The sequence below is a fragment of the Zootoca vivipara genome, chromosome 11 (assembly GCF_965207765.1).
Source record: "Zootoca vivipara chromosome 11, rZooViv2.hap1.1, whole genome shotgun sequence".
Taxonomy (NCBI): domain Eukaryota; kingdom Metazoa; phylum Chordata; class Lepidosauria; order Squamata; family Lacertidae; genus Zootoca; species Zootoca vivipara.
In genome coordinates this window covers 47345041-47358935 of record NC_142594.1, presented here as the reverse complement: position 1 = coordinate 47358935, position 13895 = coordinate 47345041, and the positions used below count along the sequence as shown (strand labels likewise).

Below are 13895 nucleotides of genomic sequence, written 5' to 3'. Positions count from 1 at the left end.
TTCTGTTCCCCTCCTAAGTGATTAGTAATTTGTAAACTATACTTTATTTCCTAGCAGAATAATGCAATCTTAAACCATTCCTACTCCAGCGTGATAAATCAAAGGTAAATCAAATGACCTTCTCTCCACCCCACCTCTGGGCCCCAACGATTGACTTTCCTTGTCTTGCAGTACAGTCTTGGGCCAGGAGCTGAAGAAAGGTACTTTGTGCACCAGGCTTGTGATCTGTGACATCGAATGCCTTTCCACTGGGCATCTCACCCCGTACTTCCCAAATTAGCTAATGCTCAGTTTGTGAAGCTTGCTACCAGGAGTTCAGTGCATAATGGGTGGCTTTCTGTGCAGCATCACAGGTTCACAAAAAACACTGCTGTGGGCACTGAATATCTCTCTCTCTCTCTCTCTCTCTCTCTCTCTCTCTCTCTCTCTCTCTCTCTCTCTCTCACACACACACACACACACACACACAGTGTGCACCTGGATAGATAGATAAATAAATAGATACCATTGTGCCAACACAGAAACCCTGCAACATTCTGCAACATGAGACTCTCAGCTGTGGTATTTCCAAGGTCAGGACTGGAGAGTCTCAGTGCAATCCTATGCCTGTTTGCTTGGAAGCAAATCCCACTGCCTGAAATGGGATTTAGGGCTACAGCTTCAGTGTGCCACACATAGCTCCTTTATCCTATCTAAAACCACCAGAAGCAGAATGATTTTTGCAACCTTGGAGAGCTGTTTACTCAGAAGTAAAGCCCACAGGGCTTCCTCACAGGTAGCTGTGTGTGTCGAATCCTGTTTTTCTTTGCACAGGATACGGTCTACCTTGTCACATAGATTCCTTTTCTTTTTCAACGCCTAAGCGCACGCAGGCCTGGGTTTACATTTAAGCGGTAGCATATCAGCACCGACAGAGTTGTGTTAGAGATCTACATTTGATATCCAGCAACTGAATAACTTTAGCTCTAATTATCTAGTTAAGCTACCATAACAAAACATGCTGTATATGGTTGTGTTCAGTATAATTACAGAGTATTTCACAAGAAGTGCGATTAATAGTATTTCATTACATTTCGATGCGGCTTCCCTAATTTGCAATGAACTTAATGAGTGCAGGATGTCTCCTGTATGAGTTAATATTCTACCTATCGTATGTTGGTCCACTGAATGTGTGTGTGATGAGAGAGAGAGAGAGAGCGCTCACCGGGAGACAAATATGAGTTAAAAAAAGACTTGTTATTGAACAATCTTGTTTTTAGGGCTTATCTTAGTAAATAAAGTATTGATCTTTTCCATTGGGGACTCTTGGTTCAATTCCACTATCCGTCCCTGAGTGATATGTAGTAGTGGCAGCTCATTCCTAGCAAACAGTATCAATCCACATTAAATATAATATCAGTCACAGCAACCTGAGCTCTATGCCTGATAGACCTGATGTGGAAAATGAAATCAACCATTAAAAAATAAGTGTATAATTCTAACACGGGTGCCATCTTTGTTTTGAAGGAAAACGGAGACTGGGAATGTGGCCGCTGCAAATGCGTGCTGCTCCTTTGAGTTTAGAAGAATGGTGGTCTTTGTTACATCATCCTCTCTTGCCTTGAACAGTTCTGTTAAAACAACAACGTAACAAGGGCCTGGTGGATCAGGCAAAGACCAGTCTCGACCAGCAATCTGTTCTCACAGTGACAAACCAGATGCCTAGGGGAAGTCCACAAGCAAGCCCTAAGCACAAGAGCACTCTACCCACTTGTTATTTCCAGTAACTGTCTTCAGAGGCAAATGGCCTCCAACAGTGGAGCTAGTAACTGTTGATAGCCTTATCGACCATGAGTTTATTTAATTCTCTTTTAAAGCCAAATGTGGTGGCCACCACTACTTCTAATTTATAAATATGTGCAACACACATTTTGTATATTTTGTACAACTAGCTCATTTTTTTTTCCAGATCATCTTTCTAACATATATATTAAATTCTGGTGAATTAAATGGACACGCTTATGTATGCATTAGTAAAATAAATACTGTCAGAGGTCAAAACCATCTTCCTATCTGCAATAATTAGAGTGGATTGCCCTTAAGTACTAATTAAGCAGAAATATTTCGCAAAGCAACGGCATATCATGGAACTGAATGCTACGCAAGCCAATCCTGAAAACATTCACTTGCAAGTGAGTAACTGCAACTGTCACAAAGGGAACTTACTTCCAAATAAGTGTACTTATAACCCTGATCCTAAATATATGGACATGAAAGCAAGTCTTATTGATTCCAATAATACCTGCTTCCAAGGAATTGTGTAAAGGGCTGCAATATTCAGTGATGACTGAGATTCACTCAAGTAATGTTGATACGTCTTTAGCATTCATTTTAGGCTGGTGATGCTTAACTTTTTTCACTGATTAATGCTGCTTTAAAATGAATGGCTCCAATATTTTAATTTACTTCTCTATAATGCTATCTGAACAAACATTCATATCTATTTATTTAAAAAATCTTCTCTTGAGATACTCCTAGTAATAATGCTGCCTGATGTACTTCTGCCATGGGGTTATATATATATATATATATATATATATATATATATATATATATATATATATAATTTTTAGAAGCTCTAGGCATGTCCAAAGTTTGAAGATGCATGGAAACAGAAGCTCAGTGCTTTTATTTGTAAAAGGTGCGTTATCAAGGTGCTAATATTTTGATAAAAGTGCCCTGTGTGCCAGCACACAATGAGTACCATTACACATACAAAAGCACTGGTTGCACTATTTATTTTTGACCTTTTATTTTTGTCCTTCCCTAGTCAGAAAGAAACCTGGTAGCTCTTCTATGCAGAAGCCTTATTATGGACACAGTTTGTCCAGATTCTTCATGAAGGCAAAATGATGTGAACAAAACAAGCTTCAGTCAACCCTGCCATCACTTTTGAAAACATAAAAAAATTCCTTCAGTAGCACCTTAAAGACCAACTAAGTTTTTATTTTGGTATGAGCTTTCGTGTGCATGCACACTTCTTCAGATACAGTGAAATGGAAGTTTCCCATTTTTGAAAACATGTTTGACAAGAAGAGGAGAAGCAAAGAGCACAATCACTCCCCCTCCAAGCTCCCCTCCACCCGCATTAATGGTATGTTGTTTGGTAGAAATATACCGGTAATGTGATGTATAGTATAATAAAAGGCATTGATTATTGTTAAGCACTGAGCCATTTTCTAACTCTATATTTATTTAACAATATTTCTAAATGTCATATTCACACGGTTGCAATAGAAGCTTCTGGGTGCCCTACTTATTTTGTCCGTCCATAATTCACCTGGTTTAAAAGTCCCAACCTTATTTAAGGCACATGTGGGCCCATACTCATGCCAAGGCTCCCATCACATACCCACTTACCTAGGAGTAAGTCCCGTTGAAAGGGTCTTGGTGGACTTGTATAGAATCGCCCTGTAAATTATGCAAACCAATTTGGCTCAGATCTGTGCTGGAGTAACATCGACTGAATCAATGGGTTTGTGATAAGGCCCTTTTATATACTTCAGCGTATAAAACTGAAGTCATTTAGTAATGTTTCAAAAGGGGACTTGACAAAATTATCTTTAAGACACAACCATCAGTTCTAAAGAGCTGCTCATAAGTTCCTGCCTTCTAACCCAATCAAAACTGCACCAGCTTGTCACTGGAGGCCTGGCTTCAAGACAACATATGGGTCCCGGAGACACAACAAAAAGCAAAGCGGGCGCAGTTAGGTTTTCATCCATATCCTGTGAGAGTGCCAGTATATCACAAAAGATTATTTACTCAATAAATGAAGTATAAACCCAGTGTCAAAGTGCTAAAAGTAGGCGTTCAAGAAAACACAAACAAAATACTTCAGTCAGATACAGTTTTACTGACAGCTGTAACTGAAATGTTGACGATTACTAGAATAGATGGAAATAGGAGGAAAAAGTAGTGTTTTGAAGTGCTTACACTGTCAATTGGTTAACTTTGTACCAGAAAGTCTGAAAGGACTTTTGATGTGCAGTCATATATACTGGATTTTTCCATAGAGGGTTTTTTTTCAACTAAATTTTACTCAAAGTATACCCACTGAAATTAATGTGTGTAAGTTAGTAATGTCAATTAATTTTGATGGGTCTACATGGAATATGACTAGCCTTGCATACAACCCCGAATCTTTCCCTTGGCATCTGAATAGTGCATGCAAACACCAGACCTATTTTTCTTCTTCTTTTCTTTGAGAGGGTATATATATGATTTCACCATTCCCCAAACTAATTGGGATACTGAGACCACTTCTCACTAATTAAAATAAACTGATGAGATTTGAAGTTGATTATGCCCCCTTTTAATATATATAAAGTATAGATTTTGGGTAAGTTCTTTCCTTATCTTTGCCCTAAAAATCAATAGGATTCCATGAAGTGTGAAGGAAGCAATTTGACCCTTTCCATTTAATTTTCCATCCACCATGAATAGGGACAGAGTTTCCAGCTCTATTTGTCTAAATGAAGCCAACTGGAAACCTCTCTGTTTCATCTTCATATTTGGGGTGTTTGCTAAGCATAATAGTTTTGTGTCAAAATGAAAGTCCTCAAACTGACTGGTATATTCACCTTTGTTATTCAACAGACTAGAAACCATACTAATTAGATAAAATGTATTATTTAAATGAAAGAAAGAAATTTAATGTCATTTGCTGAGATAGACAATAGACTGTTACTACTTAACACAGACAAAGGATGAATATAAAACTGAGGAAAATCTTGTTGATAAAACATGCTGCTAAAAATAATATTTAACTACCCTTTGTGGACCCAGTGGTTTCTGTTTATGTGGGTGTAGGTGGAGGTTTACAGGCAATTGCCCCGATTCTAAACTTATCTATTTGGAAGTAAGTTCCAATGACTTTAATGGATTATAATTCCAAGTAATTGGACTTAGGGTCGGGGCTGGTGGCTCTGATGTTGCACAATCCAGTTAAGCCGAGATAGGTAGAATTGAATGTAAGCCAGTGTAGTCATATCCACTGCCATGAGACTGACACATAGGCCTAAGCACATTACTCAGAAGGATGCCCATTGATATCAATGGTGTTTACTTCCAAGTAATATCAGGGTCAGGTAGTCATTGTAAACCCACCACCTGTGACATGTAAGGCTTGTGGAAAGGAACGTAAACCACACAACAAGAATACCGGGAAAGATACATAGTGAATTGTTGACTCCATTCAAAGAAAATTAATAAAAATTCACAATGACCAAAAAGCATCAAGAGTTTTCTCCTGGCTCAGATATAACATATGTACATTTCACTCCTAAACAAAAAAAGTTGTTAAGTTCTGTTGGTTTCAAAAGAACTCATTAATTTTGAAAAGAATTAAAATGTGTAATGGAATGAGAGGAAAGTTGATTGCTTGAAATAAACCAAGTTTAAGGCAGGCATATGTAGGTTTTTCATCCTACTACAGTGTGACATTTTATACATCTCCCTTACTAAAATTTCAATGCCGAGCTGTTTCCATTTAAGCATGCACTGTTTTAGGCATGACCATTTTCCTTTTAAATCCCTTTATCAACTTTCTACTAAGTTTATAGGGAATGGATTTTGATTGACTTTCCAGTGGCCTCAAACAAAACTGTACACAATGTATATTTTTCGAAGTTATTTTTCCAGTGTGGGAAACTTCATACTTTGAAACCTCATATTTCAAAATATAGACAATATTTTTGCACACTAACCCTTCTATTTAAAACTAAGGGAGGGATGTGGTTTGATCCATGAGTAGAACAAACTTCAGTAAGAATTTACCAAATAGTGGAAAAAAAGTTTGAGAGTAGCTATAAGCAACAATTACTGAACAAGAGGCTTTTATCATTATAAAGTGTTGAAAATCATAAACACACATATTGTGCGAGTTAGTAATAAAATACCATCCAATCAAAGAAAATTATTAGACACGGTTTACTGGTGCAAGAAGCGTCAGGGGCACACTGATATTTTCCCATTTTGAAGCAACCTCTTTACAATCTGATTGCAATTTACGGTGATCACATTAAATTCCACCTTTTCATTGGTTTTGCGTGCAAGGAACAGAAGCAACTGCCATATGGACTGGCTGGATTCTACCCCTAGACAAGAGATTCTGCTATTTGATAGACTTTTTGCTCAGTAATCTCTTCCAATATCTAGAGCACCCAAAATTCTGTCAATGGTTTCTTCTAAACAAAGTAAGTTTCTTTAAATCAGATCACTTCTAAAGGATGGTGTGTTGAGAAAGCTTCTGCCAAAGAGTTGATTTATAGCAACAGGAACCAGCTGACATTTACTTAAACTGGCGCAGTTCTGTTAACTTCAGTGTGACAACACCAGTGTCATTAGCAGTCTAAGATGAGCCCTGAACCTTATTATTATTATTATTATTATTATTATTATTATTATTATTATTATTGGTTCATATATTCACAATGACTTGGAAAAACCACACCGGCTAAAACAAGATATTAACAACACACACCACCATAATTTTGCTTCAATCCATGTGGCCATCTTCTGTTAATCAAGAATTACCATTCTACCAATGAGCTAACAAATTCTCTTACTACGAGGCATTGGGGTTCTTGAAAAAGAGCATGACTGACACAACAGTCTTGGGAATAATTTTCACCACTGACCATTCTAGTTAAGGAGGTCCCAGTCCAGTGTCTTCAATAAATGGTGCATATGGCAACTTTAAATTATCAGTATCAAGGTGGATGTCCTTTAAAAAAAACACCCACCATAAACAAAGATAAGGGTTAATGGAAGGCAGAAATTGTAGGGATATTTCACTTGACGTTCTTCATCTGTAATAGCAGCAGAACTGCAGTTCTAGAGTTCACTGTGCATCTCGGGGTTGGGACAAAGACCTGAATGAGAAAGGACAATGTTACGTGTCATTAAAGTATTCAGCAATTCGATTCTCTTACAATTGCAGAACTTCCTCATTTTTTTCATGCTGCATAATCTCTTGGCCACGACTTTGCAATAAATTGCTTGCCAGGGTTACAACTATGTAGAATATGCTAAATCCTGACATACATTTTGATCAAAGAACGATGGCAGGTTATAGGTATCATAGAAATCTGTCAATGTTACTTTGATAGCAGACGGATCTTTTTGCCTGATTTGGCATGGCTCCATAAAACAGAGCAACCCAGTTTGTATATTGATTGATTCACGTTGGCAAATCTTCACAACCTTTTTACTTTTGTTATGGGTATATTACTAAAAAAACTACTGGTACTTCTAAAGGTGTGTAGCTCTCTGGACGTTTTGAGCTTTGAGCAAACGGCAGGTGAAGGGATGTATAAAAAAACTCTTTTGATTTGATGTGGGTTTCCCTCCTTCCATTATGAACTCTACAGCATTGTCCCATTCTGTGTTTTCCCACTGCACAAACTTCTTCAAGGAAAATAATTGCCTTGAAATACATATCAAGAAGATCAAGCTTAGAAAACGAAGAATTTTTTTAGATGTGGACATATGAAAGTTATCTAAAAATTATGGCTGCAATCCAAGACACACTTATCTGGGATAGGGAAATAGATTCTTTTTGGTTCGCATTTAAAGGTGAACCTGCCTAAATCTCAGTTTCCAAAAAATAACAATAATACAATAATTGAAACATAGCCATTCCTTGAAATTTGCACTTCTCTGAATTTTGAGATGCAGCTGTCCAGCTAAGTCATGTGTACTAAAATGCATATACTAGGGCAAAGTGTGCATAAAAATGTATACAGTGAAAATAATGTATAAACATGCATTATATTAGGGTAAAATTCTTTGCAAAATGTGCATATTAAGACAAATTCACTGATGAATTTTCGTGAGAACTTTTTTTTAAAATTGCAAACTGATATGGAAATATAAAGATCTGAACTTAAGACTGGAAAAATGAAAGCGAAACCAGAATTGAGAGATTCTGGGAGTAGGTCCCATTGAACTAAATGGGGCTTGCTTCTGAGTAGGCATGTAAAGAGTTGCACTGTGAACCTAATTATTTGGAATGTGTCCTATTGCCTAGGTTACTTGGCAACAGGTACTCCAGCGAACTACATGGGTATGTTTGGTTTACTGAAGCAAGCAATTTTCCCCTGCAAGAACTCAAAATAGAAATTTCAGTGTCACACAATAAGTAAATGGTTACTAGTTCAGAAGAAAAAGAAATGAAACCAATTACAATGGATTTGTTGCTATACTAAGGTCTTTCAAGTACCGTATTTCCCTGAAAATAAGACACTGCCTTATATTTATTTTTCCTCAAGAAGACACACTATGGCTTCTTTTCAGGGAATGTCTTATTTTTTATTACGCGTCCAGCCTCGCCTCTTCCTTGGCGCCCTCCAGAACTGCGCCTATCACTATGTCTTATTTTCGGGGTATGGCTTATATTGCGCAAATGCGTAAAAATCCTACTATGGCTTATTTTATGGGTATGCCTTATTTTCGGGGAAACAGGGTAGGACCGTAATGTTTGTTCCTGCAAAGCTTGAGTTTGTAGAACAGGACTATAATTAAACACTGTATTCATTTACTGGGCATTTCCAAACTGTTTTCCAAAAGGCGAGGGGAGATAATTATGCAACTCCTTAAAGTTTCATTAAAAAATTACACCCATGAAGTGAATACATCTTCTTTATTCTCCGGTCCCAAAAAATATTAGTGCAGCGGAAACGTGAACATAATTCAGGTACAAAAACAGAGCTGTATTATTTAGAATTCTCTCTTACTGCTTTGGACTTGGCAAATCATCCTGAAGAGCAACTCTCAGTGAGGACTAGTCACCTGGAAAGCATCAACTTTCAAAGCTCTGCTGTTAGAGGAATAATAGACATGTTGGAATGAGGTAGAGAGGGGGGGGGAGTGGAAACATCCAGCTTCTGTAGCAGAATGGATGTATTTTTCTACCCTTGTGCAATTCAAAAATGCATGAATGGTTTCTGCTCAAGCTTTCTACATACATAAATATATTCACCTTTGGGATGAGAATGGAAAACTCCAGCCAAAGAGAATAATTTTGCAGAGCTATGAGCATGTGAAGGCGATTATTACAACGGAAGTCTCTATGTTACCTTAATGATAACTTTGGGGGGCAATTGAAATCTAGAGTAGTGTATTATATTGCCGTGGTAAATCTACTGATGAAAGTCCATAGCTTAACCTAGAGAATATCCTTGGCCAGTCTCCTAATTTGAATTGCAATAAACAGTGTAATTAGCTTGGCTCCCTGTAAAGGGGTAAACAGGAAAGCAAGGATATGACAAAGGTTGTCATTTACGTAAACCTTCCATCCACCGCCTTTCCAAAATCTTCTAGACTGTGATACATAAAGGGACAACTACTCATTGCAAGATAAGATCATAAGGTCCTATAAGACCAATGGTCCTGTGGCAAATCTCAGCTTCCAGTTTATGGAAAAAAGAGAAAACAAGTATTAACCTGAGAAACAGCTCCCTGTTGCTTAAGTAGAAGGGAGTGGCAGACTAAAACAGGAAAAAGAACACACATTGTGTGTTTCATTCTTTTTAATTCCCTATCTGTGAAAAGTGTAGTATAGAGATTTTGAGTGAGATCAAAGAAAACTTTTGACAGATAACTGATCCACGGTTGTCTATATCAAACAGTTTCATCATTTTAACACACTTCATTAAAGGTTTTTTCTTCTTTCTCTTTAGTCAACAAGGAACACAAATGTCATGTAAACATGCAAAGAAATGCCAGTATATCTTTACAGCAAATGTTTCTTGAATCTGACATACTGGTAGTAGCATCAAGTGGACAAATTCTTAGGGAGTCTGCGCATTTTCCCTCTTTACCCCTTGCATCAAGACTGAGGACCCTGAATATTTTCCATTCATACAACGCAAAAGATAACACAGTAATATCAACACAAGCTATCGTTGCTCTGGGCCCCTCAAAATAACATCACATTCTCTGAATTTTGCTTTGTGCTACACTTCAAAATATTTCTGCACTGTCTTTTTATATTTTGTATTTTCCAGTGAAATTTACAGCCCCATGAACTGCCATGGGCAAAGTCTTTTTGTGGGCCATTTGGTTGACTGAAAGCGCTCATGTTTCACAAAGCTCTGCACACACCGAAAACAGTTTCTTGAGTATATTTACCTCTACACAAGCTGCAAGCAGATGGGAATGGCTGCCAGCATCAAAACAAATTTATAACAAAGTTGTAAAGTGATAATAGAGCTGGGGGAAAGCATAAAAAGGATTTCCCCATATTTTGGCACTTAGGCCGTTCTATGTAGTGCCTCTGTGCAGTGATTCCCGGAGAACTTTACTTTTATACTTCTCTGATTTCAGATGTGATTCTCCTGCCAATTTGGAATCAGATTCCCTCCCTACCAGAAGCTAAGTTGAGATGCTTCTGGCTTCCCTAAAGCTAAGCAGTTTTATCTCCCTCCGTTGATGATGTTGTAGATCTGAATTAATCTGAAAGCTGAATGCCATGGCTTCTCTTATTTTCTTTCTTTCTTTAAAACTAAACGTTTTTCTCTAGAAATGTGTTTGGATGCTCTCTTTAATGTCAAACTCCTTTTTCTCCTTCCCCATATGGAAACGGGAGTCAGATAGTATGGCTGGCTGCTTTCCTTTCTCCTTTGCATTTCTGGAGTTTCTCTTTAGCATGTTTGCCATGTTTGCAGTCCTGCGAGATTTTACAAGGTCAGGCACAAGGACTGCTCTGTTCTAGCACTGTATTTTCTTGTCCCCTCTCAAGCCAGGTCCAGCCAAAAACAGCAAAACTACCGCTGCTGTTCTCATATATTTATTTCAGAAAACACTTCTGATAGTTATTTGGTTCCGCAGGATCCAAACATTTGAATCTCTCCAGCCGATGTGAAGGCTTGCCCCTTTCCCTTCTGGCGTTGGTTGTATTTTGCCACAGTCCCAACTGTGCCTTCTTTGAAGACCCATTGATTTCAGAAGAAATTGCTTCCAAGTAAGCCTGCTTTGAATTGCAATCTAAAGCCACAATTCTAAACAGGATTATGTGGAAATGAGTCCCGTTGAGTGCGATGATAGTAAACCCAAGTTCTCATGAGGCAAGTCAGTTTCCCGGGGGTTCTTTAAAGGAAATCAGAATGCCGAGGATAACTTTATACACTTTTATTAAAATGAAATAAAAGTGTGTATACATATACATATACATACTGTATACATATACATTTACATAACTGACCAAGGAGGCTGTGATTTATGAAATTAGCCAGAAGAGACGAGAAAGAAGACTAAAGACTACTGTAACCCGATGCCTAACCTGGTGCAAGTTTTCTTGGAAGTAAATCTTACTATGTTCAATAGGACTGACACCTGTGTAATTGTGCACAGGCTGCAGGTTTACTAACCTACTTTGGCATGGGTTTTCATAAGCAAAAGCTTACTTTGCCAGTTGTCCCAGGAAACAGAATTCATTACACACAACTTGCAATATACTTTTGGCATCAGTGTGACAGCAAATTACTTCACCCTAAAACTACGGGCCAGTTTGAGAGTTAGATCAGTGAGTCGGAGAAAATCTGCTCAGACCGTTCACCCAGTTCCCACTTACTCTTCAATGCCCTTTTCTCTTCACCTCCATATAGCTTGGAGGTAGGGAAATAACAGACTATGGGAAGTGCATGCAGAGTTCTGAACACAACATTTAATCTTTGCCCTTTCTAATATTTTAAGAAAAGCAATATAGACGATGCCCTGATAAAAAGAAACATCTTGGAATACTTTGTTTTTTAAATGATTTATCTGTGGGTGTCGCAATGGAGACTTTTTAACAGTTACACTTTTCTGGTCCTCCTACATATTTACTTAAAAACAGAAAAGAAACTTCTATGAACACTTCCTAAATTCCATCAACGTTTAACTTTTAATATCCCTTAATTTGGAAATTAATAATAGTTATTTTGAACCTTAAAAGCCTGTCAAATATTATAGTAGTGATTGTTAGATGTACATTTCCACCCATACTCTTTCACTCACTCATTATTCCTAAAATGTTTCTATCCAAAGGCTATGTCACCTTCCCCAACCTGCTGCCCTCCAGATGTTTTGGACTACAACACCCATGAGTCCTGGAGGGCACCAGGTTAGTGAAGCCTGGTCTAAATCTCTTTAGAATTTGACAGAAATGGATTAAACAGAATTGCCTTCTTGGCCTTAAATATTAATATGTAAAACTAAAAGCAAGGTGCATGCATGACAAACATGAATGAATATTCCTAACAGGGAATAATTTATCTGGGCATTATTTCAGTTAGAAACTTCTGGATCACACTACAGAATGATGTATTTGCTATTTAAACGATGAAGCAATAGTACCAATTCTTTTCTTGGTTAAGGAAGTCCACAAAATGTGATTTGAGCAGGAATCAATCTTGAAACTGCTTAAGGGCACGTGGCCTACCAAAATACTTTTGGAAGTGCTGCAGTGTTTATTTGTTCTTGCTCCTACCGGTATTCCACTGACCCCACCTCCCAGGATATCACAGAAAGAAACAACTGCTAAAGATAAAAGCTGGGTGCATCCCAGCACCGTTAAAATCTGGGGCCATTGGCCTCAACTGGCTCATGATGGCAACCTCAAGCGTTGTATGTAAGGAATATGTTGTGATACAAAATGTGGCTCTATTTATCTACACACACACACACACACACACACCTGATTGTCTATTTATTACATACACATGGACACACATATGGGGGGGGGGAAATCTGGCACTTGTAATACTTGATGAAAATTCGTAGCACATGCGCTTGGCGTTTTTAAAAATGGTGGCATGACAGAATTTATGAGCAGGTTTTCAATCTGTTTAGAGGATCCCACTTTCTACCCCCAGTTCATGTCAGTGCATCTTCCATCTACAGAACATTCTCCCCCCTACCCAAGCGCTTTTGCTGCACCCAAGCAATACAACTGGGTTGAGGGGAGGGGAGGGGAGGTGGGGGGAGAGTTGCTGTTGAGAGAAAACAGCACATGTTACATCAGACACAGTACCTGATTTTTCAATGCACAGCTTGTCAGCCAGAAAGTCTGCCTCCTGGGCGATAAGTGAGTATATTTCATCTTCATACTGTTCTATGATAGTTTCGCACTGAAAGGGAGAAAAATAGCAGCTCTCCAGCAAAGAACTAAACAAGACCATTTACACAGAGCAGAAAGGGAAGAACCGCCTCACAAAGACTGTTTGGGATTGTTTGCTTGTGAAGCACCCTGATCAATTGTTCTATTCCCCCCATATAATTAACAGTATATTGAATTTCAATATATGCTTATTTAGGTTCCTTTAAAAAAGAAAGAAAGAAAACAATGCTTTGCATAATGATATTTTGTTAAGGATTATACTTTGTTTCCTCATGATGCAAGCTGCTTTAATGGCGATACAACTAGTTTAAATTAAATACATATATATTTTTTAAAAATGATTATACCTGCATTCTCGCTATGGGTGTGTACATATGTGTGTTTGTATAGATACACACACACACACATATTTGTGCACACGGTTTTCCATTTTAGCAGAATGCTAATGTTTTGCAAAATGGTACAAAAGGGACAAGGGCGCTGTACTTGAAAAATCTCTGGGCGGTAGGCAGTAAAGCTCTCCTCGGCCATTTTGTCTGAAACTTACAGGTATAAATGCCTCTTTCCCCAAAACTCCAAAATCGGTTGCGGAAAAAGCGGAAAGAACCCCAACATATACACTTTAAAAATAATAACAACAAATGGGTTTAACCAGGAGGCCAAGTATCCACCGTGGCGGATGGCCAACTCTTACCCAGTGCCAAAGGTTAGAGTCAGAATACGTCACAGCGGGGATAGGGGGGGTAAAGTTTTA

General features: G+C 38.1%; 1 protein-coding gene across 2 annotated transcripts in view; it reads right to left on the bottom strand.

The window, feature by feature from the left end:
* Nucleotides 1-5956: 5956 nt before the first annotated feature.
* CNPY1 (canopy FGF signaling regulator 1) overlaps nt 5957-13895 on the bottom strand; it is a 55348-nt gene continuing 47409 nt past the window's right edge. For both annotated transcript variants that reach the window (XM_035129686.3, XM_088654278.1), the window contains exons 5-6: nt 13055-13151; nt 5957-6914 (exon numbers count right to left, since the gene is read on the bottom strand). In XM_035129686.3, coding sequence (XP_034985577.3) covers nt 6877-6914; nt 13055-13151 — 135 coding nt within the window. In that variant the 3' untranslated portion in view covers nt 5957-6876. The remainder of the gene's footprint in view (nt 6915-13054; nt 13152-13895) is intronic.